General features: G+C 42.7%; 1 protein-coding gene across 1 annotated transcript in view; it reads right to left on the bottom strand.

Annotated features, from left to right (window-relative positions):
* The window catches only part of kirrel3a (kirre like nephrin family adhesion molecule 3a), a 275985-nt gene that overhangs the window by 37443 nt on the left and 211984 nt on the right, over positions 1 to 26558 (bottom strand). Inside the window, exons 6-8 of the mRNA XM_021617614.3 lie at positions 17467 to 17572; positions 1679 to 1827; positions 916 to 1043 (exon numbers count right to left, since the gene is read on the bottom strand). Coding sequence (XP_021473289.3) covers positions 916 to 1043; positions 1679 to 1827; positions 17467 to 17572 — 383 coding nt within the window. The remainder of the gene's footprint in view (positions 1 to 915; positions 1044 to 1678; positions 1828 to 17466; positions 17573 to 26558) is intronic.

The raw sequence follows: 26558 nt of genomic DNA on the forward strand, positions 1-26558 counted from the left end.
AGGATAGGATAGAACAGGATAGGATAGAACAGGATAAGCTAGAACAGGATAGGCTAGAACAGGATAGGATAGAACAGGATAGGATAGAACAGGATAGGCTAGAACAGAATAGAATAGAACAGGATAGGATAGAACAGGATAGAATGGAACAGGATAGGATAGAACAGGATAAGCTAGAACAGTATAGGCTAGAACAGGATAAGCTAGAACAGTATAGGCTAGAACAGGATAAGATAGATCAGGATAGGCTAGAACAGGATAGGCTAGAACAGGATAGGATAGAACAGGATACGATAGAACAGGATAGGCTAGAACAGGATAGGATAGGACAGGATAGGATAGAACAGGATAGGATAGAACAGGATCGGATAGAACAGGATAGGATAGAACAGGATAGGCTAGAACAGGATAGGATAGGACAGGATAGGATAGAACAGGATAGGCTAGAACAGGATAAGCTAGAATATAATTGAATGAAGGTGAATGAAGAATAAAGCTGCATTGGCACAGTGTAAAAATGAATACCTGTATAATAGAATACATCTTAGAATAGAAAAGAAAATAAGACAATAGAATAGACTAGAACAGGATACGATAGAACAGGATAAGCTAGAACAGGATAGGCTAGAACAGGATACGATAGAACAGGATAAGCTAGAACAGGATAGAACAGGATAGGATAGAACAGGATAAGCTAGAACAGGATAGGCTAGATCAGGATAGGATAGAACAGGATAGGCTAGAACAGGATAAGCTAGAATATAATTTAATAGAATACCAATTTATTAGAACTGAATATAATATAATAGAACAGAATAGAATACGTTATTGCCCTTAAGAGGGAATGGGTCTTGCAAAATATGCAATTGGCAATAGAAGCATAATAGAAAGGATGATGGTTATTACAATTCCTACCACTCCAGAGCCGCGTTTCATCCACACGATGGTGAGGGAGGGGTTTCCTGTCCAGGCACAGTTGAAGATAGCATCTGATCCCTGGTCCACCTGTAGGGACTGTGGCTCAGCAGCCATTCTGGGCCCAACTGGAATCACAGGAACAGAAATGTTTACACTTTATTTGAATAGTCGTCTATAGATGATCTACAGATACTCAAGCTATGGTATCAACAGGCTAATAACTTCAACTATGTGGATACATTACAATTTGTGGGGTTAGGGTTACGGTTATGGTTAGGATTAAGGTTAGGTTTATGATTAGGATTAAGGTTAGGGTTACGGTTATGGTTAAGATTAAGGTTAGGGTTATGATTAAGGTTAGGGTTATGGTTAGCGTTAGGGTTACGGTTACAGTTGGATTAAGGTTAGGGTAAGGATTAAGGTTACAGTTATGCTTAAGGTTAGAGTTATGTTAGGGTTAAGGTTAGGGTTAGTGTTATGGTTCGGGTAAGGATTAAGGTTAGGGTTACGGTTAGGGTAAGCATTAAAGTTAGGGTTACGTTAGAGCAAGGAATAAGGTTAGGGCGAGGGATAGTGGATAGTTAGTTGAAATTTTGTTGACAGTTAGTAAGCTCAACATCTACAAACCTTCTATTTGGGACTATCCATGTAGTGGATGTGATTCCAACTGCCTGTAGCTAGCTAGTTATAGTTCCTGAGTGTGTTTTCTTAGGGACTACCCATGGTAGTGTGTGTGTGATACTTGCTGACTACTACTCACAGTAGACGTCCACGTTCCTGCTGATGTTGGTACTGCCCAGGGCATTGGTGACCTCACAGGAGACAGGCTCGGTGAAGAAGGAGTGGTCCACAATGACCTCATAGGTGTCACCTGACACCTCTCTGATGATGCTGCCCCCTTTGGCCCATCTGAATATAGGCCACAATAGAGTAGGTTGAAGAGTTAGACCTAGACCCTGATCTAATGGTTAATGCTAGTAATGTGAGAGGGGAAGCTGATCCTAGATCTGTACCTATATCTGTACCACTCTTGGGAAACTTCCACAGTCACAACAGGGAATAGGGAAGACAATGTGGGCTATGACATCCAACCAGTATATAAATCAAATTTTATTTGTCACATACACATGGTTAGCAGATGTTAATGCGAGTGTAGCGAAATGCTTGTGCTTCTAGTTCCGACAATGCAGTAAAAATCAACAAGTAATCTAGCTAACAATTCCAAAACTACTACCTTATAGACACAAGTGTAAGGGGATAAAGAATATGTACATAAAGATATATGAATGAGTGATGGTACAGAGCGGCATAGGCAAGATACAGTAGATGGTATTGAGTGCAGTATATACATATGAGATGAGTATGTAAACAAAGTGGCATAGTTAAAGTGGCTAGTGATACATGTATTACATAAAGATGCAGTAGATGATATAGAGTACAGTATATACATATGAGATGAATAATGTAGGGTATGTAAACATTATATTAGGTAGCACTGTTTAAAGTGGCTAGTGATATATTTTACATCATTTCCATCAATTCCCATTATTAAAGTGGCTGGAGTTGAGTCAGTGTGTTGGCAGCAGCCACTCAATGTTAGTGGTGGCTGTTTAACAGTCTGATGGCCTTGAGATAGAAGCTGTTTTTCAGTCTCTCGGTCCCAGCTTTGATGCACCTGTACTGACCTCGCCTTCTGGATGATAGTGGGGTGAACAGGCAGTGGCTCGGGTGGTTGTTGTCCTTGATGATCTTTATGGCCTTCCTGTGACGTCGGGTGGTGTAGGTGTCCTGGAGGGCAGGTAGTTTGCCCCCGGTGATGCGTTGTGCAGACCTCACTACCCTCTGGAGAGCCTTACGGTTGTGGGAGGAGCACTTGCCGTACCAGGCGGTGATACAGCCCGACAGGATGCTCTCGATTGTGCATCTGTAGAAGTTTGTGAGTGCTTTTGGTGACAAGCCAAATTTCTTCAGCCTCCTGAGGTTGAAGAGGCGCTGCTGCGCCTTCTTCACGATGCTGTCTGTGTGGGTGGACCAATTCAGTTTGTCTGTGATGTGTACGCCGAGGAACTTAAAACTTACTACCCTCTCCACTACTGTTCCATCGATGTGGATAGGGGGGTGTTCCCTCTGCTGTCCACAGTCCACAATCATCTCCTTAGTTTTGTTGACGTTGCGTGTGAGGTTATTTTCCTGACACCACACTCCGAGGGCCCTCACCTCCTCCCTGTAGGCCGTCTTGTCGTTGTTGGTAATCAAGCCTACCACTGTTGTGTCGTCCGCAAACTTGATGATTGAGTTGGAGGCATGCGTGGCCATGCAGTCGTGGGTGAACAGGGAGTACAGGAGAGGGCTCAGAACGCAACCTTGTGGGGCCCCAGTGTTGAGGATCAGCGGGGTAGAAATGTTGTTGCTTACCCTCAACACCTGGGGACGGGCCGTCAGGAAGTCCAGTACCCAGTTGCACAGGGCGGGGTCGAGACCCAGGGTCTCGAGCTTGATGACGAGCTTGGAGGGCACTATGGTGTTAAATGCCGAGCTGTAGTCGATGAACAGCATTCTCACATAGGTATTCCTCTTGTCCAGATGGGTTAGGGCAGTGTGCAGTGTGGTTGAGATTGCATCGTCTGTGGACCTATTTGGACGGTAAGCAAATTGGAGTGGGTCTAGGGTGTCAGGTAGGGTGGAGGTGATATGGTCCTTGACTAGTCTCTCAAAGCACTTCATGATGACGGAAGTGAGTCCTACGGGGCGGTAGTCGTTTAGCTCAGTTACCTTAGCTTTCTTGGGAACAGGAACAATGGTGGCCCTCTTGAAGCATGTGGGAACAACAGACTGGGATAGGGATTGATTGAATATGTCCGTAAACACACCAGCCAGCTGGTCTGCGCATGCTCTGAGGGCGCGGCTGGGGATGCCGTCTGGGCCTGCAGCCTTGCGAGGGTTAACACGTTTAAATGTTTTCCTCACGTCGGCTGCAGTGAAGCCCTTTTTGAGGTGGATATCAAAGACACAAGTATTGCAATACATAGGAAATATGGTGCAATTTGGGACGCAACCAGTGAAAACATGTTGTATTCAAGGGCAAGTTCTTGCTATGGTCTGCAATTCGCAGAGCATAGCGATACAACAAAAGAAAAACTGGCTTTTTTGTTATTTCGGTTCATTGCTTTTTCTTTTCTTCATTTGAGCATATTCACGTGCTGCTTGGGAGCCTGGTTGAGGAGGAGGCGGAGGAGGAAGAGGAGGGGAGGAGGAGGGCGTTATAATATAGGTTCTCTCACTTCGCGTCTGTCTTTTGCCCACTTTGATGCTGAAGTCATTTTATTGAGGAATAAATAAATTGTCTATGTGAAGAACCTTGCCCGGCACACGCATATCTCACCGTCACTAATAGGCAGATCAGGCCCCTGAACAAATAAACTATTGTTTACATTGACAGAAGGGGAACAAGTTGAAGGGATAAATACACAGGACTCAGTCTGGAATAAATGTTATGAATTATTATATATGCCAGGCTATACCCTGTATATCGGAACAAAACATCACTTGAGGATTCTGAGTGAAAAGAGCGATGAATCATGCATAATTAACTTGGACGAACATCTTTGAACATCAAATGTGTTGTTGTTTGTTGTGTGTAATGTTATGGCTCAAAAGATGGCCTGGTTATAGATGTACAAATTTTGAGAATAAGATTATGAACATGCAGAACAGTCTCAGTGAATATAGACAACACAGATATATCCTAGATTTCTTGTCAAAAACAAAAAGTCCTGTTTTCATGTGTTGTGTTCAATTGTTGTAACTCTACAATTGCGTCTAAAATGGCACCTTATTCCCTATATACTTCAATATTTTTTTATCAGAGCCTACATAAGGAATAGAGTGCCATTTGGCAAGCAACCTTCATGTACAGTAATAGAACACGCTAAGTAATAGTTGCGCCCCAACCTATACATACAGTACCAGTCAAAGGTTTGTACACACCTACTCATTCCAGGGTTTTTCTTTATTTTTACTATGTTCTACACAGTAGAATAACAGTGAAGACTTCAAAACTATGAAATAACACATGGAATCATGTAGTAACCAAAAAGTGTTAAACAAATCTAAATATATTTTATATTTGAGATTCTTAAAAGTAGCCGCCCTTTGCCTTGATGACAGCTTTGCACACTATTGGCATTCTCTCAACCAGCTTCATGAGGTAGTCACCTGGAATGCATTTCAATTAGCAGGCGTGCCTTGTGACAAGGGGTGGTATACAGAAGATAGCCCTATTTGGTAAAATACCAAGTCCATATTATGGCAAGATCAGCTCAAATAAGCAAAGAGAAACGACAGTCCATTATTACTTTAAGCCATGAAGGTCGGTCAATGAGGAAAATTTCAAGAACTGTGAAAGTTTCTTCAAGTGCAGTCGCAAAAACCATCAAGTGCTACGATGAAATTGGCTGTCATGAGGACTGCCACAGGAAAGGAAGACACATAGTTACCTCTGCTGCAGAGGATACTACGTTCATTAGAGTTACCAGCCTCAGAAATTGCAACTCCAAAAAAAGCTCAAGTAACAGACACATCTCAACAACAACTGTTCAGAGGAGACTGTGTGAATCAGGCCTTCATGGTCAAATTGCTGCAAATAAACAACTACTAAAGGACACCAATAAGAAGAAGAGACTTGCTTGGGCCAAGAAACACAAGCAATGGACGGACATTAGACTCGTGGAAATCTGTCCTTTGATCTGATGAGTCCAAATGTTAGATTTTTGCTTTGCTTTGTGAGACGCAAAGAAGGTGAATGGATGATCTCTGCATGTGTGGTTTCCACCGTGAAGCATGGAGGAGGAGGTGTGATGGTGTGGGGGAGCTTTGCTGGTGACACTGTGATTTATTTAGAAATCAAGACACACTTAACCAGCATGGCTACCACAGCATTCTGCAACGATACGCCATCCCATCTGGTTTGCGATTAGTGATACTATCATTTGTTTTTCAACAGGACAATGACCCTGTCACGTTTCTTCAAAGTCGAACCCAGAAGCAGACCAGGACAAGGAGAGTAGGAAAAAGGTGAGTATTTATTTACAAGTGAATGGGTAGATATATCCAGGTGGTGTAGCGGGTAGCGGTGATGAGTTGATGGGAGTAAATAGGTGGATCCAATGGGGAAGCGGAATCTTCTGACGACCAGGCGGGAATGGGGTAAATGATCCGGGTGAGTAATGTTCATGGCTAACGATCCGGCAGGGAATGGATGTCAGGTCCGGGCTTATGAAGAGGAGAGATGATGATCAGGACCAGGTGTGCAGATAGCTGATGGGATACAGGTGCGGGTAATCAGAAACCCCAACTGGCTACATTGCCCGGCAACCAGACAGGGTGCGTTCCAGGACGCCGGAAAAACTCTCCAGGACAGAACATAGGCAAAAAACAGACTCAGGAAACGGGATTCGTGACAGACCCAACACACCTCCAGGCTGTGTAAGGGCTACTTGACCAAGGAGAGTGATGGAGTGCTGCATTTGTTGACCTGGCTTCCACAATCACCCGACGTCAACCCAAATTAGATGGTTTGGGATGAGTTGGACCGCAGATCGAAGGAAAAGCAACCAACAAGTGCTCAGCATACGTGGGAACTCCTTCAAGTCTATTGAGAGAAGCTGTATGAGAAAATGTCAAGAGTGTGCAAAGCTGTCATCAAGGCAAAGAGTGGCTACTTTGAAGAATCTCAATTATAAAATATATATTTTGAGTTGTTTAACACTGTTTTGGTTAATACATGATTCCATATGCGTTATTTCACACTTTTTATGTCTTCCCTATTGTTCTACAATGTAGAAAATAGTAAAAATAAAGAAAAACCCTTGAATGAGTAGGTGTCTCTAAACTTCTGACTGGTACTGTATATAGTGCATAACTTTTGACCAGAGTTTCCCTATGGGCCCTGGTCAAAAGTAGCGCATTATACAAGGGATAGGGTTCCATTTGGGACGAAGCCACAGAAGCAATACAAACCAGACCCCAGATGCCCTACGACAGTCTTCCATTTTGCCGAAGACATTTCATCACAAAGACAGAGTGGAAAGTGACAGCATTGAAGGAGATCAAGTAAACCAAATCTCCTGAAAATCTGAAAATATTTCACTGCCTTACAATGGCACTCGAAAAACACAGCTTGATGATGGCAAAGACGAATTCCAAAAGGTTGATGCTGTCTGCTGTTAACGTTTTTTCAACATCCCTTCTAAATTCAAATGTAACCTTTCTTTCTGGTCTCTCTCAAGCCTGTGAATGTCAGAACAGAACAGTGCTACATGTCTGATTCTTATCCTTTTCCCAGTCACTTCTGAATTATTCAAGAACAATAGTATATTAGCACCGCTTTGAACATAACTGTATGCACAAACGAATCCATTTAGCTTTTTACAGATATTGAAGCACTGTTCATGTTGTCTATGATCTTCCGCTGTCAATTTCAAATGCAGGGTGGCACGCTCACGTGCCCACACACACACACACACACACACACACACACACACACACACACACACACACACACTCCTCCCAGAGGAACAAAAAAAGAAACAATGGAGCAAGTTCATGTCCATACACATGGATGGAGTTTGTGTTCACATCACCCACATGTTCACATCAAATAGCCGTCAAGCTAAATCTGTGCAATTGAGTCTTTCTCATCAGACACCTCAGTAGTCACAAATGAGGAAAACCCAGCAGCAGCAGCAGCGACACCAACACCAGAAACCCCCATGTAGATAAGAAGCATACTTTATTTGCAAGCAAAACCAAATAATTTGCCTCTCTCCCCATCACTACCCCTCTCGGCAGCTTTATGATAAACAAACAGTTGCTAATAGAGTCAGATGCCAGATCCTCCCTCACTCACTCCCTCACTCCCTCACTCACTCACTCACTCACTCACTCATTCATTCACTCACTCATGCTCTCTCGGCAGCTTTATGAAAAACAAACAGTTGCTCATGGAGTTAGCTGCCAGACCTCCCACTCTCTCGATCTCTCCCCTTCAGCTTGCCCATATGGCTCTAGTCAAACATTGTGCACTATATAGGGAATAGGGTGCCATTATGGACACAGACCTGATTGCCATATATTATTACCATGACAAGAGATTAGATATTAATCTCCAAACCACTAGGTCTGGAGTCCAACCCATCTCTCCAAGTGTCCAAAACATCATACTTCCTCTGAGTAAAATGAGGAAGAGAAGGAGGTCTAGAGCATCTGAGATAAGAGACACTTCCCTCTTCCTAACCCTCATTATTCCCTTCATCTAGATTCCAGGCCCAACCTCACAGCATCGACAGCATCCTGCTCTGAGCTCTAAGGCCTTTGAGAAACTCTCCTCATTTCACACGGAAAATAGCAGCTCTCAGGTGATCAATAGCCACGCATCAGCTAACAGAGCATTAAAAAGGCAGTGAGAAACAAGCCTGTCCTTATGCAGCTTTGAAGAGAGAACAGAGGAGGAGTAGAAAGGAGGGTTGCGTCCCAAATGGAACCATATTTCCTACTTAGCTCACTACTTTTAACCAGAGGCCTATTGTTTTAGAATTAAGTGGCTAGGATTTTCTTGACTCAGGTCACAATTTCTTCTGTATCATGACCATCCATCAATGGCTTGTTTAGTAACGTGGATATATTTCTCTTACTACATCCTATCTTCAAGGGGATGTTCAGCATTGCGGTACCTTTGCCCCTATCATTGATTTTTACCTAGTGGTGGCTAAAGTTAGCTACTATTTGTAGTGACAGTTTAAAACTGACGAAACCATGGATTACAGTTTCTACTGGTCTACATTCTGTGTGAGGAACCATCTAACATTAAGTTGCAAAATACTGAACAATCATGTTAGGGTATTCAGGTGTTATAATTTTAAACTTAAAAAATTGCCACAAAGAACCTAAGTGTGTGACACAAAAAAAAGGAACAATGGCAAATATAAACTCAGCAAAAAAAGAAACATCCCTTTTTCAGGACCCTGTCTTTCAAAGATAGTTTGTAAAAATCCAAATAACTTCACAGATCTTCATTTTAAAGGGTTTATTAAACAATGTTTCCCATGCTTGTTCAATGAACAATAAACAATTAATGAACATGCACCTAGGGAAAGGTTGTTAAGATACCAAGAGCTTACAGACGGTAGACAATTAATGTCACAGTTATGAAAACGTAGGACACTAAAGAGGCCTTTCTACTGACTCTGAAAAACACCCGAAAGTTTCCCAGGGTCCCTGTGTGAACGTGCCTTAGGCATGCTGCAAGGAGGCATGAGGACTGCAGATGTGGCCAGGGCAAAAAATTGCAATGTCCGTACTATGAGACACCGAAGACAGTGCTACAGGGTGACAGGACGGACAGCTGATCATCCTCGCAGTGGCACACCACGTGTAACAACACCTGCACAGTACAACACCTGGAAACGGCACATCCGAACATCACACCTGCAGGAAAAGTTACAGGATGGCAACAACAACTGCCCGAGTTACGCCAGAACACACAATCCCTCCATCAGTGCTCAGACTGTCCGCAATAGGCTGAGAGAGGCTGGACTGTTGTAGGCCTGTTGTAAGGCAGGTCCTCATCAGACATCATTGGCAACAACGTCAAATATGGGCACAAACCCACTGTCGCTGGACAGACAGGACTGGCAAAACGTTATCTTCACTGACGAGTTGCGGTTTTGTCTCACCAGGGTTGGTGGTCGGATTCGCGTTTATTGTCGAAGGAAGGAGCGTTACACCGAGGCCTGTACTCTGGAGTGTAATTGATTTGGAGGTGGAGGGTCCGTCATGGTCTGTGGCGTTGTGTGTCACAGCATCATCGGACTGAGCTTATTGTCATTGCAGGCAATCTCAAAGCTGTGAGCTACAGGGAAGACATCTTCCTCCCTCACGTGGTACCCTTCCTGCAGGCTCATCCTGACATGACTCTCCAGCATGACAATGCCACCAGCCATACTGCTCGTTCTGTGCGTGATTTCCTGCAAGACAGGAATGTCAGTGTTCTGCCATGGCCAGCGAAGAGCCCGGATCTCAATCCCATTGAGCATCTCTGGGACCTGTTAGATCGGAGGGTGAGGGCTAGGGCCATTCCCCCCAGAAATGTCTGGAAACTTCAGGTGCCTTGGTGGAAGAGTGGGGTAATATCTCACAGCAAGAACGGGCAAATCTGGTGCAGTCCATGAGGAGGAGATGCACTGCAGTACTTAATGCAGCTGGTGGCCACACCAGATACTGACTGTTACTTTTAATTTTGATCCCCCTTTGTTCAGGGACACGTGACAGTGAGAGGACGTTTCTTACAATGACAACGCTACCATTTGTGGGGAATACAACAATGGCAAATGTTCACAAGCAGTATGGTACCAGGGTTTGGGTCAATTCCATTTAAATTCCAATTCCAGTCAATTCAGAAAGTATACCTAATTCTAAGTACAATTACACATTTTCCTAATTTACAGTGCCTTGCAAAAGCATACCTTGGATTTCTTCACATTCTAATTTGTTACAATTTTGATATAATTGTATTTTTTTGTCAATAATCCAGAAACATTCTAAAATGTTTTAAAGATGAATAAACATGTAATAACTAAAATATAGTCATTGCATACGTTTTCAGTTCCCTGAGTCAATGACATGTCAGAAAATCCCTTCGCATCGATTATAACTGAATCTTCTTTGGGAAAGTCTCTAAGAGATTTCCATGGATTGTGCAATAATTGCCTATTATTCTTTAAAAAAATGTCAAGCTCAGTCAAGATGGTGGGGATCATGGCTAAACAGACATTTTCAAGTCTTGCCACACATTTTCAAGAAGATTTAAGTAAAAACTGTAACTTGGCCACTCAGGAACATTCAATGTCTTCTTGGTAAGCAACCCCAGTGTAGATTTGGCCTTGTGTTGTAGGTTATTGTCCTGATGAAAGGTGAATTCCTCCCCCAGTCTCTGGTGTAATGCAGACTGAAGCAGGTTTTCCTCTAGGATTTTGCCTGTGCTTAGCTCCATCCTGTTTATTTTTATCCTGAATAACTCCCCAGTCGTTGCCGATGTCAAGCATACCCATACAATGATGCAGCCACCAACATGCTTGAAAAAAAGGAGGCAGTTACTCAGTGATGTGTTTTGTGGAATTTGCCCCAACCGTAAGGCTTAGTATTGTGTCAAAAAGTCTATTCCTTTACTGTGTTTTTTGCAGAATTACTTTAGTGCCTTGTTGCATTCAAGTTGGATATTTTCTGTATATTTGTATTCTTCTGTTCACCTTGTCATTCAGGTCATTATTGTGGAGTCACTACAATATTGTTGATCCATCCTCAGTTTTCTCCCATCACAACTATTGAACTCTGTAGCTGTTTTATAATCACTATTGACCTCATGGTTACATCCCTGAGCAGTTTCATTACTGTTCTGCAGCTATGTTCAGAAGGACGACTATATCTTTGTGCCATGATGGCATGAAGGGATTCGGGAGACAGGCGCAGGAATGCGTAATAGTTTTTTTTATTCAGCCCAAATTATGGCGTGCCGCGTAAAGGAACGGGGACGAAGACCAAACAAACATGCAACAAAAACACAGGGTGGAATCCCAAACAAAAGAGCGAGGAGTATATTGAATAAATAACACACGCGCACAATGATTAACGCATGGGACGTATCATCTGCACAATCCACAAGGGCACAAAAGCCTAAAACACACAGCACAGGTACTCACACGCACCAATGGACATTGTAACAATAATCGACAGGACAATGGTGAACAAAGGGCACACTTATACAATTACTAATCAAATGGGAATAGGGACCAGGTGTGCGTAATGACAGTTATGTAGGGATCCGTGACACATTGATGTGTCTGGGTGGTGTAATACATAATCCACAGCATAATTATTAACTTGACCATGCTTAAAGAGATATTCAATGTCTGATTTGCTATTGTTACCCATTTACCAATCACTCTCCCTCTTTATGAGGCTTTCGAAAAGCTACCTGGTCTTTGTAGTTGAATCTGTGCTTGTATTGAATTCAATACTTGACTGAGGGACCTTACAGTTGTTGTATGTATGGGGGACAGAGGAAGGGCTAGTCCTTAAAAAATTGTCATCCCCTGTTATTTCACATAAAGTGAGTCCATGTATCTTATTATGTGATTTGTTTAGCCAAATGTTACTACAGAACTAATTTAGGCTTTCCTAAACAAAGGGGATGAATACTTACACTACCTTTCAAAAGTTTGGGAAATGTCCTTGTTTTCCATGAAAACATTTGTATTTTTTATTTTGTTTCACCTTTATTTAACCATGTAGGCTAGTTGAGAACAGGTTCTCATTTGCAACTGCGACCTGACCAAGATAAAGCAAAGCAGTTTGACACATACAACAACACAGAGTTACACATGGAATAAACAAACATACAATCAATAATACAGTTGAAAAATCTATATACAGCATGTGCAAATGAGGTAGGATAAGAGAGGTAAGGCAATAAATAGGCCATTGTGGCAAAGTAATTACAATATAGCAATTAAACACTGGAATGGTAGAATGTGCAGAAGATGAATGTGCAAGTAGAGATACTGGGGTGCAAAGGAGCAAGATAAATAAATAAATACAGTATGGGGATGAGGTAGATTGGATGGGCTATTTATAGATGAGCTATGTACAGGTGCAGGGATCTGTGAGCTGCTCTGACAGCTGGTGCTTAAAGCTAGTGAGGGAGGTAAGAGTCTCCAGCTTTAGTGATTTTTGCAGTTCATTCCAGTCATTGGCAGCAGAGAACTGGAAGGAGAGGCGGCCAAAGGAAGAATTTGGGCTTTGGGGGTGACCAGTGAGATATACCTGCTGGAGCGCGTGCTACAAGTGGGTGCTGCTATGGTGACCAGTGAGCTGAGATAAGGAGGGGCTTTACCTAGCAGAGACTTGCAGATGACCTGGAGCCAGTGAGTTTGGCGACAAGTATGAAGCGAGGGCCAAAGAGAGTGTACAGGTCGCAGTGGTGGGTGGTATATGGGGCTTTGGTGATAAAATGGATGGCACTGTGATAGTCTGCATCAAATTTGTTGAGTAGAGTGTGGGAGGCTATTTTGTAAATGACATCGCCGAAGTCGGGGATCGGTAGGATGGTCAGTTTTATGAGGGTATGTTTGGCAGCATGAGTGAAGGGTGCTTTGTTGCGAAATAGGAAGCCGATTCAAGATTTAATTTTGGATTGGAGATGTTTAATGTGAGTCTGGAAGGAGAGTTTACAGTCTAACCAGACACCTAGGTATTTGTAGTTGTCCACATATTCTAAGTCAGAACCGTCCAGAGTAGTGATGCTGGATGGGCGGGCAGGTGCGGGCAGTGATCGGTTGAAGAGCATGCATTTAGTTTTACTTGCATTTAAGAGCAGTTGGAGGCCACGGAAGGAGAGTTGTATGGCATTGAAGCTCGTCTGGAGGAAAGTTAACACAGTGTCCAAAGAAGGGCCAGAGGTATATAGAATGGTGTCGTCTCTATAGAGGTGGATCAAAGGATCACCAGCAGCAAGAGCGACATCATTGATGTGTACAGAGAAGAGAGTCGGCCAGAGAATTAATCCCTGTGGCACAAAGATAGAGACTGCCAGAGGTCCGGACAACAGGCCCTCCGATTTGACACACTGAACTCTATCAGAGAAGTAGTTGGTGAATCAGGCGAGGCAATCATTTGAGAAACCAAGGCTGTTGAGTCTGCCATTAAGAATGTTGTCATTGACAGAGTCGAAAGCCTTAGCCAGGTCGATGAATATGGCTGCACAGTATTGTCTCTTATTGATGGCGGTTATGATATCCTTTGGACCTTGAGCGTGGCTGACATGCACCCGTGACCAGCTCTGAAACCAGATTGCATAGCGGAGAAGGAATGGTGGGATTCGAAATGGTCGGTAATCTGTTTGTTAACTTGGCTTTCGAAGACCTTAGATGTAGGTCTGTAGCAGTTTGGGTCTAGAGTGTCTCCCTCTTTGAAGAGGGGGATGACCGCGGCAGCTTTCGAATTTATGGGAATATCAGACGATACGAAGGAGAGGTTGAACAGGCTAGTAATAGGGGTTGCAACAATTTCGGCAGATCATTTTAGAAAGAGAGGGTCCAGATTGTCTAGCCCGGCTGATTTGTAGGGTGTCCAGATTTTGCAGCTCTTTCAGAACATCAGCTATCTGGATTTGGGTGAAGGAGAAGTGGGGGAGGTTTGGGCAAGTTGCTGTGGGGGGTGGAGGGCTGTTGATCGGGGTGGGGTAGCCAGGTGGAAAGCACGGCCAGCCGTAGAAAAATGCTTATTGAAATTCTCAATTATAGCGGATTTATTGGTGAAATTAGTTGCAAAATGAAGAGGAAATATAGTCAAGACGTTGACAAGGTTATAAATATATATTTTTAAATGAAATAATAATTGTGTCCTTCAAACTTTGCTTTCATCAAATAATCCTCCATTTGCAGCATTTATAGCCTTGCAGACCTTTGGCATTCTAGTTGGCAATTTGTTGAGGTAATCTGAAGAAATTTCACCCCATGCTTCCTGTAGCACCTCCCACAAGTTGGAGTGGCTTGATGAGCACTTCTTACGTACCATACGGTCAAGCTGCTCCCACAACAGCTCAATAGGGTTGAGATCCGGTATCTGCGCTGGCCACTCCATTAAAGACAGAATACCAGCTGGCTGCGTCTTCCCTAAATAGTTATGGCATAGTTTGGAGCTGTGCTTTGGGTCATGGTCCTGTTGTAGGAGGCGTCCACAGGGTATTTGCATGGCATTGCCAAATGGAGTAATAGCCTTCATTCTTCAATATCCCTTTTACCCTGTACAAATTTCCAAATTTTTAGTATGTTATTCAGATGTTATAATTTTCATCTTAAAAAGGTGCCACAAAGAACCTAAGTGTGTGACACACTGAAAAAAACTGAACAATGGCAAATATACAATGACAAAATATACAATGATCCGAACACCTCAAACTTAGGTTTGTCTGTCCATAACACTTTCTTCCAATCTTCTTCTGTCCATTGTCTGTGTTATTTTGCCATCTTAATATTTTATTTTTATTGGCCAGTCTGAGATATGTCTTTTTCTTTCCAACTCTGCCTAGATGGTCAGCATCCGGGAGTCGCCTCTTCACTGTTGATGTTGAGACTGGTGTTTTGAGGGTACTATTTAATTAAGCTGCCAGTTGAGGACTTGTGAGGCATCTGTTTCTCAAACTAGACACTCGAATGTACTTGTCCTCTTGCTCTGTTGTGCACCTGGGCCTCCCACTCCTCTTTCTATTTTGGTTAGGGCCAGTTTGCCTTGTTCTGGGAAGGGAGTAGTACACGGCGTTGTACGAGATCTTCAGTTTCTTGGCAATTTCTCGCATGGAATAGCCTTCATTTATCAGAACAAGAATAGACTGACGAGTTTCAGAAGAAAGTTATTTGTTTCTGGCCATTTTGAGCCTGTAATCAAACCCACAAATGCTGATGCTCCAGATACTCAACTAGATACTCAACTAGAAGGCCAGTTTTATTGCTTCTTTAATGAGGACAACAGTTTTCAGCTGTGCTAAAATAATTGCCAAAGGGATTTCTAATTATCAATTAACCTTTTAAAATGATACACTTGGATTAGCTAACACAGCGTGCCATTGGAACACAGGAGTGATGGTTGCTGATAATGGGCCTCTGTACGACTATGTAGATATTTCTTAAAAAACCTGTCTTTTCCAGCTACAATAGTCATTTATAACATTAACAATGTCTACACCGTATTTCTGATCAATTTGATGTTATTTTAATGGACGAAAAATTCATTTTCTTTCAAAAACAAGGACATTTATAAGTGACCCCAAACTTTTGAACAACTATATTTGATTTGTGAATGTTTTATTATTCTTTTTTTAAGTTAAAATCTTTCACTTTGACATTACATAGGTTTTTGTGTAGATTATTGACTGGAATTTAAATGGAATTGACCCCAAACCTGTATGGTATACAACAAATTGCATATACTCACAACCCCCACTAATGAGCCAGATCATCCCCGTCAACCTGTATTATTAGCCACAAAGCATTGTTGTTGAGGTGGCAAAATCACTCCAGCCAGGCCTATTCACATCAAAGGGATGTTCCACTGTTGTTTCGCATAAACATTTTTGTTCCATTTAATGTCCAACCACCGCTAATGCCAAATCATATGCAGGCCTTTGATATTTACTGAGGCACGTAGCCCTACTCTTGTTTTCATGCTAAAATAGAGAAGCTTGTCTAATCAAATTCAAACACCAGTGTGCAATTCCCCGGAGTGTTGCCACACAGAATAATAAACAACTCATTTTTCTATTACTGTCGATTATATTGGGGATTGTCCCCTTTCGCAATATCGGAACCAATAAGGGGTGAATGGTAGTTTCTGGAGTATTGCTGTAGTTGCTAACTTGCTTATTGCAGCGCAATATGCTGGATGATGGCACGTCAAAGCTCTCTGTTGTTCATGACAGCTTGTAGTTATTGTATGCACTATAATTGTATATTGTCATGACAATTAATGTTCCAGGAACAGGGATATCCCAAACCCAAACCACTTCGAGATATAAGCCAAATAAATGGTAGTAATCATACAGTGATATTATCCCTAAACCTATAAGAAACATTGTGTGGACTCAAACACTTTCCCAGCAGCTGGATTTTTGCCTATAGTGTATTTACTGGGCAGAGCCTAACCATCCTCAAAGAGACCAAAGAACCCAGTCACCTCCCTCTCTGTATCCTTCCACTCTCTCTCCCCCTTTCTCTCTCTCCCCTTTTCTCTCTCTCCCCCGTCTCTCTCCCTCCCCCGTCTCTCCCTCCCCCGTCTCTCTCTCTCGCTCTCTCTCTCTCTCTCTCCATCCCTCTCTCTCTCCCCCTACTCATTCTCTCTCCAACCTCTCTTCCCTTCCCATCTCTCTCTCTCTCTTTGGACCTCACCCACCCACTGGCTAGGTACAAACCACGGGAAACCCTTGTGTATTGTGGTTCACTCTGTGCCCCCTCTGTGCCAACCTAATGCAGTTGGTGCTCGCCCCTGCACTGGCATAGGCAGATGGCAGTGATGTGTGCCACAGTCTCAGGGACCCCCGCCCATCTATTATCAATGAGATGCCAGCTGCTGGCAGGGAGTTACGGTCTAAGGTGACCTCTGGGTACATTTGACACACTTTTTTACGTCGACTAACCACCTGTCCCACCGCGGACTGCCTACGACAATGTGAAACATATGGGGATGCTTCCTGTGTTATACCCCAATAGAGATGCATTACTTGGAAAGAGAGACTATAACAATCCTTATGCAGCCTGTATGCATAAGCATGAGAGGAATGTAGATAGACTATTAATTTGGATACAAGCCTACTGAACACATTATAAGCACATCAAATAGTGGAGATTTTGGGTAACCCAAATTAAAGACTTAAATCGGAGAAGAAAATAGGTGCAGATGTAATGCTTTTGCATGTGTGTGTGTGCAGGTGTACTATCTTACCTGTAATGGATGACGGGTGGGTTAGCCTTGGCAGAGCAGTCAAACTTCACTAGGTTGCCCTCCAGTATGGGCTGGGGCTCCACCGACAGGTTGACAAGAGGCAGGTCTACATGGGCGAGAACAGAGGGTCAGTCTATAAACCAACACCAGACTACATATTAGGACAGCTGTGCCTGGGTCATGTTCGTTAGGGCTTCAAAACATTTAGCAACGGACGACAAAAAAGAGTTCAGGTAATCCCTTTTCTTCCATTCCGGTACCTAATAAACCCTGGACTGGGAGAGAGGAAGGGATAACCAACACTGGATGTGATGACAGAATCTAGGCCACAATTAATATAAAGTCACAATGCAGAATTTGCGCAAATAGTGCATTACGACATATTTGTTTAACCTGCATGTGGTTAATTGAAATGGTAAAATGGTTTAGTGTCTGTAAAACCAGATTGAGTCCTCTAATAGCGTAGGTGGATTGTGTGTATGTGTTTGTTGTTTGTTGGTGTGTGTGTGTGTGTGTGTGTGTGTGTGTGTGTGTGTGTGTGTGTGCGTATGAGTATGCACGTGCATGTGCATGTGACCCCAATCAAAGGGTGTTGTGTGTGAGTGCAAGCAGCAGGCTGTAAACAACTGTATAAATATTGATGCTATGGTTGGGGTTTGATGCTATCCTGACCCCCGTAAGACATATTCACATGGCAGTGCTTAAACCGGTTAATTAAAGATTCACTCAGTAAAATTTCCATTGGAGATAAAAGAACAAAACAAAGCAAAGAACAAACATAGCGGAAAGAGCTTGTTAATTACTCTCCTCTGTAAAGGCTGATATTTCCCATTAAGATGAATTCGAGCCTCGGTTCGCTTGCTAATTGCTACATTAGCAATTTACTCAACTTTTGATAGAATATCTGTGATTAAGGACAGCTCTGGATAAAAGTAACAAACACATCAATTAAATAAATGAAACAAACAACAGTGTTGAGACGAATGCGCCGAATGTGCTCCCAAGTGCTGTGAGCTACTGTACCTCTGTGCTTTTCTCGGGCTGTTTATAAAGCAAATCACACAGCGAAATTATCAGCCGAAATGTACAACGATGGGGCCCTTCTGTGCTGCTACCTCCAAAAACCCTCTCTGTGATTTTCTTAAAAAGCACTGCAGATCTCTGATAGAAACTAATGGAACTCCCCTTCACTTTACCTTGTGTCGCCTTGATTGTGACTTATCAGGAAAAGGTTTAGAAAGTGCATCCTTGAGTAAAAAAACGTACTTCCATTCCTTTTGGCCAAGGGGAGATTATGAAAATCTATTTGTCTAGCTTAATGTGTTTTACATTCAACAAATCTCGCCAGTGAATTATTGATAATAACTTTAATCAACTTTAATTTACAAGAGTGATGGATTAAAGAGGACAGTCATTACTTCCCCGTAAGGTTAAAGGGGATGTTCGTTCCTCCCTTATAAAGGCCTTGTGGGAAGCTTTGCTCTAACATTACAGGTCAAATATTAACAATTTACTCCCAGCTCTGTGGAAAATAAATAATCCAGATAACGGTACGAAATATAAAGCAGCCACTGAAAAATGAACATCCTGAGGTTAAGTCTTAAACTACTCGCTATATATTGAAGAAACACTTTTATATTAGGAAAATAAATCAGGGTGAGTTTTTTCATCCAAACACCTTTTTATGAGCACAGTGTGCTAGCTACAGAAGTGCACTACCGTTACAAAAAAAGATTGCCATTTTAAAACTGCAGTAAAAGTGCAGTACCTGCAGTAGACTGTGGTATTTTGGATGCAGTAACTGCAGTTACACTGCAAAATTACTGTAGGAACTTTGATGGGATTGACAATGACACATGTATGTTTTAGGAATGTTAACTTTGACTGGCTGTTGTCAGATCGCTCCCGTCAACGGGATTGCAGCCATAAGAAGTTAATGGAAGCCTCTCAAATGTAATCCAGTTAGAATCAGGAATTCCCCAGGGTAGCTGTTTAGGCCCCTTGCTTTTTTCAATTTTTACTAACGACATGCCACTGTCTTTGAGTAAAGCCAGGATGTATTTTGATTCTACTGCAGATGACTCAACACTATACACGTCAGTTACTACAGCTACTGAAATGACTGCAACACTCAACAAAGAGCTGCAGTTAGTTTCAGAGTGGGTGGCAAGGAATACGTTAGCTCTAAATATTTCTAAAACTAAAAGCATTGTATTTGGAACAAAACTAAATCCTTAACCATAATTAAATCTTGTAATAAATACTGTGGAAATTGAGCAAGTTGAGATGACTAAACTGCTTGGAGTAACCCTAGATTGTAAACTGTCATGGTAAAAACATATTGATGCAGTAGTAGCTAAGATGGGGAGAAGTCCCCATCCTGTCTCAGCCTCCAGTATTTATGCTGCAGTAGTTTATGTGTCGGGGGGCTAGGGTCAGTTTGTTATGTCTGGAGTACTTCTCCTGTCCTATCCGGTGTCCTGTGTGAATTTAAGTATGCTCTCTCTAATTCTCTCTTTCTCTCTTTCTTTCTCTCTCTTGGAGGACCTGAGACCCAGGACCATGCCTCAGGACTACCTGACATGATGACTCCTTGCTGTCCCCTGTCCACCTGGCTGTGCTGCCGCTCCAGTTTCAACTGTTCTGCCTGTGATTTTTATTATTTGACCATGCTGGTCATTTATGAGTATTTGAACATCTTGGACATGTTCTGTTATAATCTCCACCCAGCACAGCCAGATGAGGACTGGCCACCCCACATAGCCTGGTTCCTCTTTAGGTTTCTGCCTAGGTTTTGGCCTTTCTAGGGAGTTTTTCCTAGACACCGTGATTCTACACCTGCATTGCTTGCTGTTTGGGTTTTAGGCTGGGTTTCTGTACAGCACTTTGAGATATCAGCTGATGTAAGAAGGGCTATATAAATACATTTTATTTTATTTTATTTGAAGTCTGTCTATAAGAAAGCAGTTCTCTGCCTTCTTAACAACACTATCAACAAGGCAGGTCCTACAGGCCCCAGTTTTGTCACACCTTGACTACTGTTCAGTCATGTGGTCAGGTGCCACAAAAAAGGACTTAGGAAAATTGCATTTGGCTCAGAACAGGGCAGCACGGCTGGCCCTTGGATGTTCACAGAGAGCTAATATTAATAATGTGCATGTCAATCTCATGGCTGAGAGTGGAGGAGAGATTGACTTCATCGCTGCTTTTATTTATGAGAGGTATTGACATGAATGCACCGATCGGTCTGTCTAAACTACTGGCACACAGCTCGGACACACATGCATACCCCACAAGACATGCCACAAGAGGTCTCCTCACAGTCCCCAAGTACAGAACAGACTATGGGAGGCACACAGTATTATATAGAGCCATGACTACATGGAACCCTATTCCACATCAAATAACTGACGCAAGCATTACAATTAGATTTAAAAAACAGATTAAAAAAACATCTTATGGAACAGCGGGGACTGTGAAGCAACACAAACCTTGGCACAGACACAGACACAGACACAGACACAGACACAGGCACACACACACACACACACACACACACACACACACACACACACACACACACACACACACACACACACACACACACACACACGCACTATATATACACATGGATTTAGTACTGTAGATATGTGGTAGTGGTGGAGTTGGGGCCTGAGGGCACACAGTGTGTGGTGAAATCTGTGAATGTATTGTAATGTTTTTAAAATTGTATAAACTGCCTCAATTTTGCTGGACCCCAGGAAGAGTAGCTTCTGCTTTGGCAGCAGCTAATGGGGATGCATAATACATACAAATACAGTATCACCTGCCCCTGTTCCACTCCAGAGTCGACTTTGACGATGTATGAGCAGTGCGGAACCATCTTACAAATGGCTGGGAGTTGAAGTTGTCGACACAACACTGACTCATTAGCCGAGGAAATGGCAGCAAATGGAGGTTGACCAAAGAAACAGGCTGACAAGCCATTAGACATACGCTTCAAAGTCTGGAACATCTCTTGTTTGCTTTCTTGAATGGCCTCTCTTTCCCATGTCGTTAGCGATATCTTCTTCATCTTTTGGAGGACGTCTGGTCCATATCATTGTGTTTCTGTTTCTTCCTCATTGCTGATGGATTGATGGGGCCTACTTTGTTGAAAGAAATGGCACTCTTTTTTTTACCAAACATTGTTGAAGAGCTCAGTAACAGGGACGAGTGGGGTAATTATTGTTACCGTGGCTGTTTTTATTTACTGCTTTCCAATTACATGCAGCTCAACCATAATAGACAGCAGACTAGCAATGGTAAAATGACACTTTTATCTTTCAAAGAGAAAAAGTTTGACAGGAATGTTTGGGAGTACAAGATACTGTTCAGGAGCTACAGCAGACAAAACAACACAGATAACAATTACAACTTAGACGCTTCAAAACATAACTATGTTAAACAAAAATGGCGTTCTCATGGGAATCAAGAGCCCGTGCTTTTCAAAGTCAGTCCATATAGTATACCTCAGTCTGTCAGTTCCAACCGTCTTGAATTTAGGTTCTACGTTCAAAACAGCAGATACCTGAAGGCCGTATTTCTTATTAACAGTCAGATGCCTTATAATCAGGAAAAACGTTTGCACGTTGGACAGATGTTCTATTCATAATGCTTGATGTTGCAGGATTCATATTTTCTTTGAAACACACCTGCAGAGTTTGCAAATTAGATAGCAAACAAAGAAAGATGGACTGGAATGGCAAAACAAATTAAAGTGAGTACATGCACCTTATGAAGGCTAACACACCGTTTGAAAAGAGGGAAAGGTGGGGAACTGTATAATGAGAATGACTGGGAGAGGGGTCTTCGTGTCTTTATAAATAATATCCTGGAGGGGTCTTTTTTGTATGGGACCAGATGCAGATTCATAAATGCTTAGAATAAAATGCAGACTACAATATTCAATCCAAGTCATTCCAATGGTTCCAATGGTGGGAAGGGTGGCAAGCATTAGAGCCACATTTATTTTTCAGTCAATGACTGACAATTACTTTGTTCATTTGTCATGAAAGCTATAACATCCCTAACCATATTTCCATCCAACCATTTCATGCAGATTAATTACCTGACGCATGAAAAGAGCCATGACTGGGCTGATGGAAACATTAATAGGCGGTACAACGTTATAAATGCCGAAAGACGATAAATTATGCGAGACATTATGGTGGAAACGACTTTATGCGCAAATATTGATATAATAAGTAAACTAGGAGTCACATGATGATATGTTGTGTGGTCGTCCCACTATGACTCGTTGGGAAAGTCCTGTGCCAGGTCCCAGCACTCGCCCTGAAGTGCGGGTCACCAGTCCGGTGTAACCTGTGCCTGCTCCACGCACCAGGCCTCCAGTGCGACTCCCCAGTCCGGTACGTCCTGTCCAACCCAGCTCCATGGCCGGAGCTCTCCTCTGCGCCGGTGCCCAGTACGGGCGTGGCGTCCAACCCAGCTCCATGGCCGGAGCCTTCCACTGTGCCGGTGCCCAGTCCGGGAGCGACGTCCAACCCAGCTCCATGGCCGGAGCTTTCCACTGTGCCGGTGCCCAGTCCGGGAGCGACGTCCAAACCAGGTCCATGGCCGGATCTGTGGTCAGGGCGGGGGCTACGACCCGCGCCGGAGTCAGCACCTTTGGGGGGGGGGGGGGGGGGGGGGGCACTGTCACGCCCTGACCATAGAGAGCCCTTGATTCTCTATGGTGTTTAGGTCAGAGCGTGACTAAGGGGGTGTTCTAGTCATTGGTTTTCTATGTTATTGATTTTGAATGGTTCCCAATTAGAGGCAGCTGGTAATCGTTGCCTCTAATTGGGGCATATTATTTTTTAACCATGATCGATGCTTGGCTGCCGTTTGATAAATAAAAATAATATTGGTCATATCCGCAATAATTGCATAATGTACAGTCGAAGTTGGAAGTTTACATACAATTAGGTTGGAGTCATTAAAACTAATTTTTCATCCACTCCACAAATTTCTTGATAATAACAAACTACAGTTTTGGCAAGTCGGTTAGGACATCAACCTTGTGCATGACACAAGTCATTTCTGCAACAATTGTTTACAGATAGATTATTTCAGTTATAATTCACTGTATCACAATTCCAGTGCGTCAGAAGTTTACATACACTAAGTTGACTGTGCAGGTTAACAGCTTGGGAAATTCCAGAAAATGATGTCATAGTTTCAGAAGCTTCTGATAGGCTAATTGACATAATTTGAGTCAATTAGAGGTGTACCTGTAGATTTATTTCAAGGCATATCTTCAAACGCAGTGCTTCTTTGCTTGACATCATTGGGAAATCAAAAGAAATCAGCTAATTGTAGACCTCCACAAGTCTGGTTCATCCGTGGGAGCAGTTTCCAAACGCCTGAAGGGACCACGTTCATCTGTACAAACAATAGTACGCAAGTATAAACACCATGGGACCACGCAGCCGTCATACCGCTCAGGTAGGAGAAGTGTTCTGTCTCCTAGAGATTAAGGTACTTTGGTGTGAAAAGTGCAAATCAATCCCAGAACAACAGCAAAGGACCCTGTGAAGATGCTGGAGGAAACAGGTACAAAATTATCTATATCCACAGTAAAACGAGTGGACTTTTTGTAGAAATGTCCTCTGGTCTGATGAAAGAAAAATATAACTGTTTGGCCATAATGACCATCGTTATGTTTGGAGGAAAAAGGGGGAGGCTTTTAAGCCGAAGAACACCATCCCAACCGTGAAGCACGGGGGTGGCAGCATCATGTTGTGGGGGTGCTTTGCTGCAGGAGGGACTGGTGCACTTCACAAAAAAAATGGCATCACGAGGAGAGAAAATCATGTGGATATATTGAAGCAACATCTCAAGACATCAGTCTTGTTGAAGAATGGTCGCAAGTGGGTCTTCCAAATGGACAATGATGCCAAACATACTTCCAAAGTTGTTGTAAAATGGCTTAAGAACAACAAAGTCAAGGTATTGGAGTGGCCATCACAAAGCCCTGACCTCAATCCTATTGAAAATTTGTGGGCAGAACTGAAAAAGTGTGTGCGAGCAAGGAGGCCTTGTTGACTCAGTTACACAAGCATTGTCAGGAGGAATGGGCCAAAATTCACCCAACTTATTGTGGGAAGCTTGTGGAAGGCTACGTGAAACGTTTGAACCAAGTTCAACAATTTAAAGGCAATGCCACCAAATACTAATCGAGTGTATGTAAACTTCTGACCCACTGGGAATGTGATGAAAGAAATAAAAGCTAATATAAATTATTCTATCTCCTCTTATTCTGACATTTCACATTCTTAAAATAAAGTGGTGATCCTAACTGACCTAAGACAGGGAATTTTTACGAGAATTAAATGTCAGGAATTGTGAAAAACTGAGTTGAAATGTATTTGGCTAAGAAGTATGTAAACTTCTGACTTCAACTGCTGGTAGCCTACCCACACTGTATCTGCAAGCTGTTGGCTAGAGTGCATGTGCCAAGGCCAGAGTGGGGACATTTACAGTGGGGAGAACAACTATTTGATACACTGCCGATTTTGTAGGTTTTCCTACTTACAAAGCATGTAGAGGTCTGTAATTTTTATCATGGGTACACTTCAACTGCGAGAGACGGAATCTAAAACAAAAATCCAGAAAATCACATTGTATGATTTTTAAGTAATTAATTTGCATTTTATTGCATGACATAAGTATTTGATCACCTACCAACCAGTAAGAATTCCGGCTCTCACAGACCTGTTAGTTTTTCTTTAAGAAGCCCTCCTGTTCTCCACTCATTACCTGTATTAACTGCACCTGTTTGAACTCTTTGCCTGTATGAAAGACACCTGTCCACACACTCAATCAAACAGACTCTAACCTCTCCACAATGGCTAAGACCAGAGAGCTGTGTAAGGACATCAGGGGTAAAATTAGATTTGTTTTAGATTCCGTCTCTCACAGTTGAAGTGTACCTATGATACAAATTACAGACCTCTACATTCTTTGTAAGTAGGAAAACCTGCAAAATCGGCAGTCTATCAAATACTTGTTCTCCCCACTGTATGTGCACTACGCACAACCTTTTATCTGCAAAAAAATATATTTCATGGAAACACTTCTCTGGTGGAAACACTTGCATATTGTTTATGGATATTTTAGAATACTCACATGAAAATCTGTCTCAAATTGGATGGAAACATAGCTATTGACAATGAAGTGATGAATGTAATGTCAAAAATGGGCTCACAGTCACAGTCACACAACTTATCCCCATTTAGCTCACCTATCATGTTCTCTTCCAGTGGAGCCTTCAGTCAAAACAACCTATGAAGTTGCTAATGGGGACATTGTAATAAAGAGATAGATACCTCTGGTGAATATAAATGTATGGGGCTTTTTTAGTGAAGGCTAGCAGACTCCTGGGGGAGACCGAGCTGCTTCTTTCAGCTTGATGAAGCACTCTTCTTACTTTAGATGGCAGAGTGATCTGCTGTGAAGTAAGAGAGTGTGTGTGTGTGTGTGTGTGTGTGCGTGCGTGCGTGTGTGTGTGTGTGTGTGTGTGGCTGTGTGTGTGTGTGTGTGGCTGTGTGAGAGATCGAGAGTGTGTGTGTGTTTGGGTGTGATCCTAGGTATGTGTGTGTGTGTGTGTGTGTGTGTGTGTGTCTTTGTGTGCCTGTGTGTGTGTCTTTGTGAGGTGCCCAGGGGCCTGGTGGACATAGCCAATCTGCATCTGGCTATTATTTCCCCCTCCCCCATTATTCCTGCACTGCTCTTATCCACTATATGCAATCAGTCCTGAAGGCCTGTGGCCTCGCGCCCCTCTTGTGCATTGATCCTTCCAGCTCGTTCTGTTTCCACTGAGAAGGAAGCAGAGCCATGAAAAAAATAAAAGACTTCTCAAAAATAACAAGCAATTTAAAAAAAAATACATTTTTTTAAATGCACAGTATCACCCTTGGGTACAGAGCGCTTACTGTACTGTAGAAATTTACATCAAAGTACTTACATACATACTGTTAGGCGTGTATATGGGAGGCGAAGTCAAGTGCAGGAGAGCGGAGTATATTAAACAGGCGCACTTTAATACC

Source organism: Oncorhynchus mykiss, chromosome 10 (genome assembly GCF_057628025.1).
Source record: "Oncorhynchus mykiss isolate SJ-2025 chromosome 10, ASM5762802v1, whole genome shotgun sequence".
In the NCBI taxonomy this organism is placed as follows: Eukaryota; Metazoa; Chordata; class Actinopteri; order Salmoniformes; family Salmonidae; genus Oncorhynchus; species Oncorhynchus mykiss.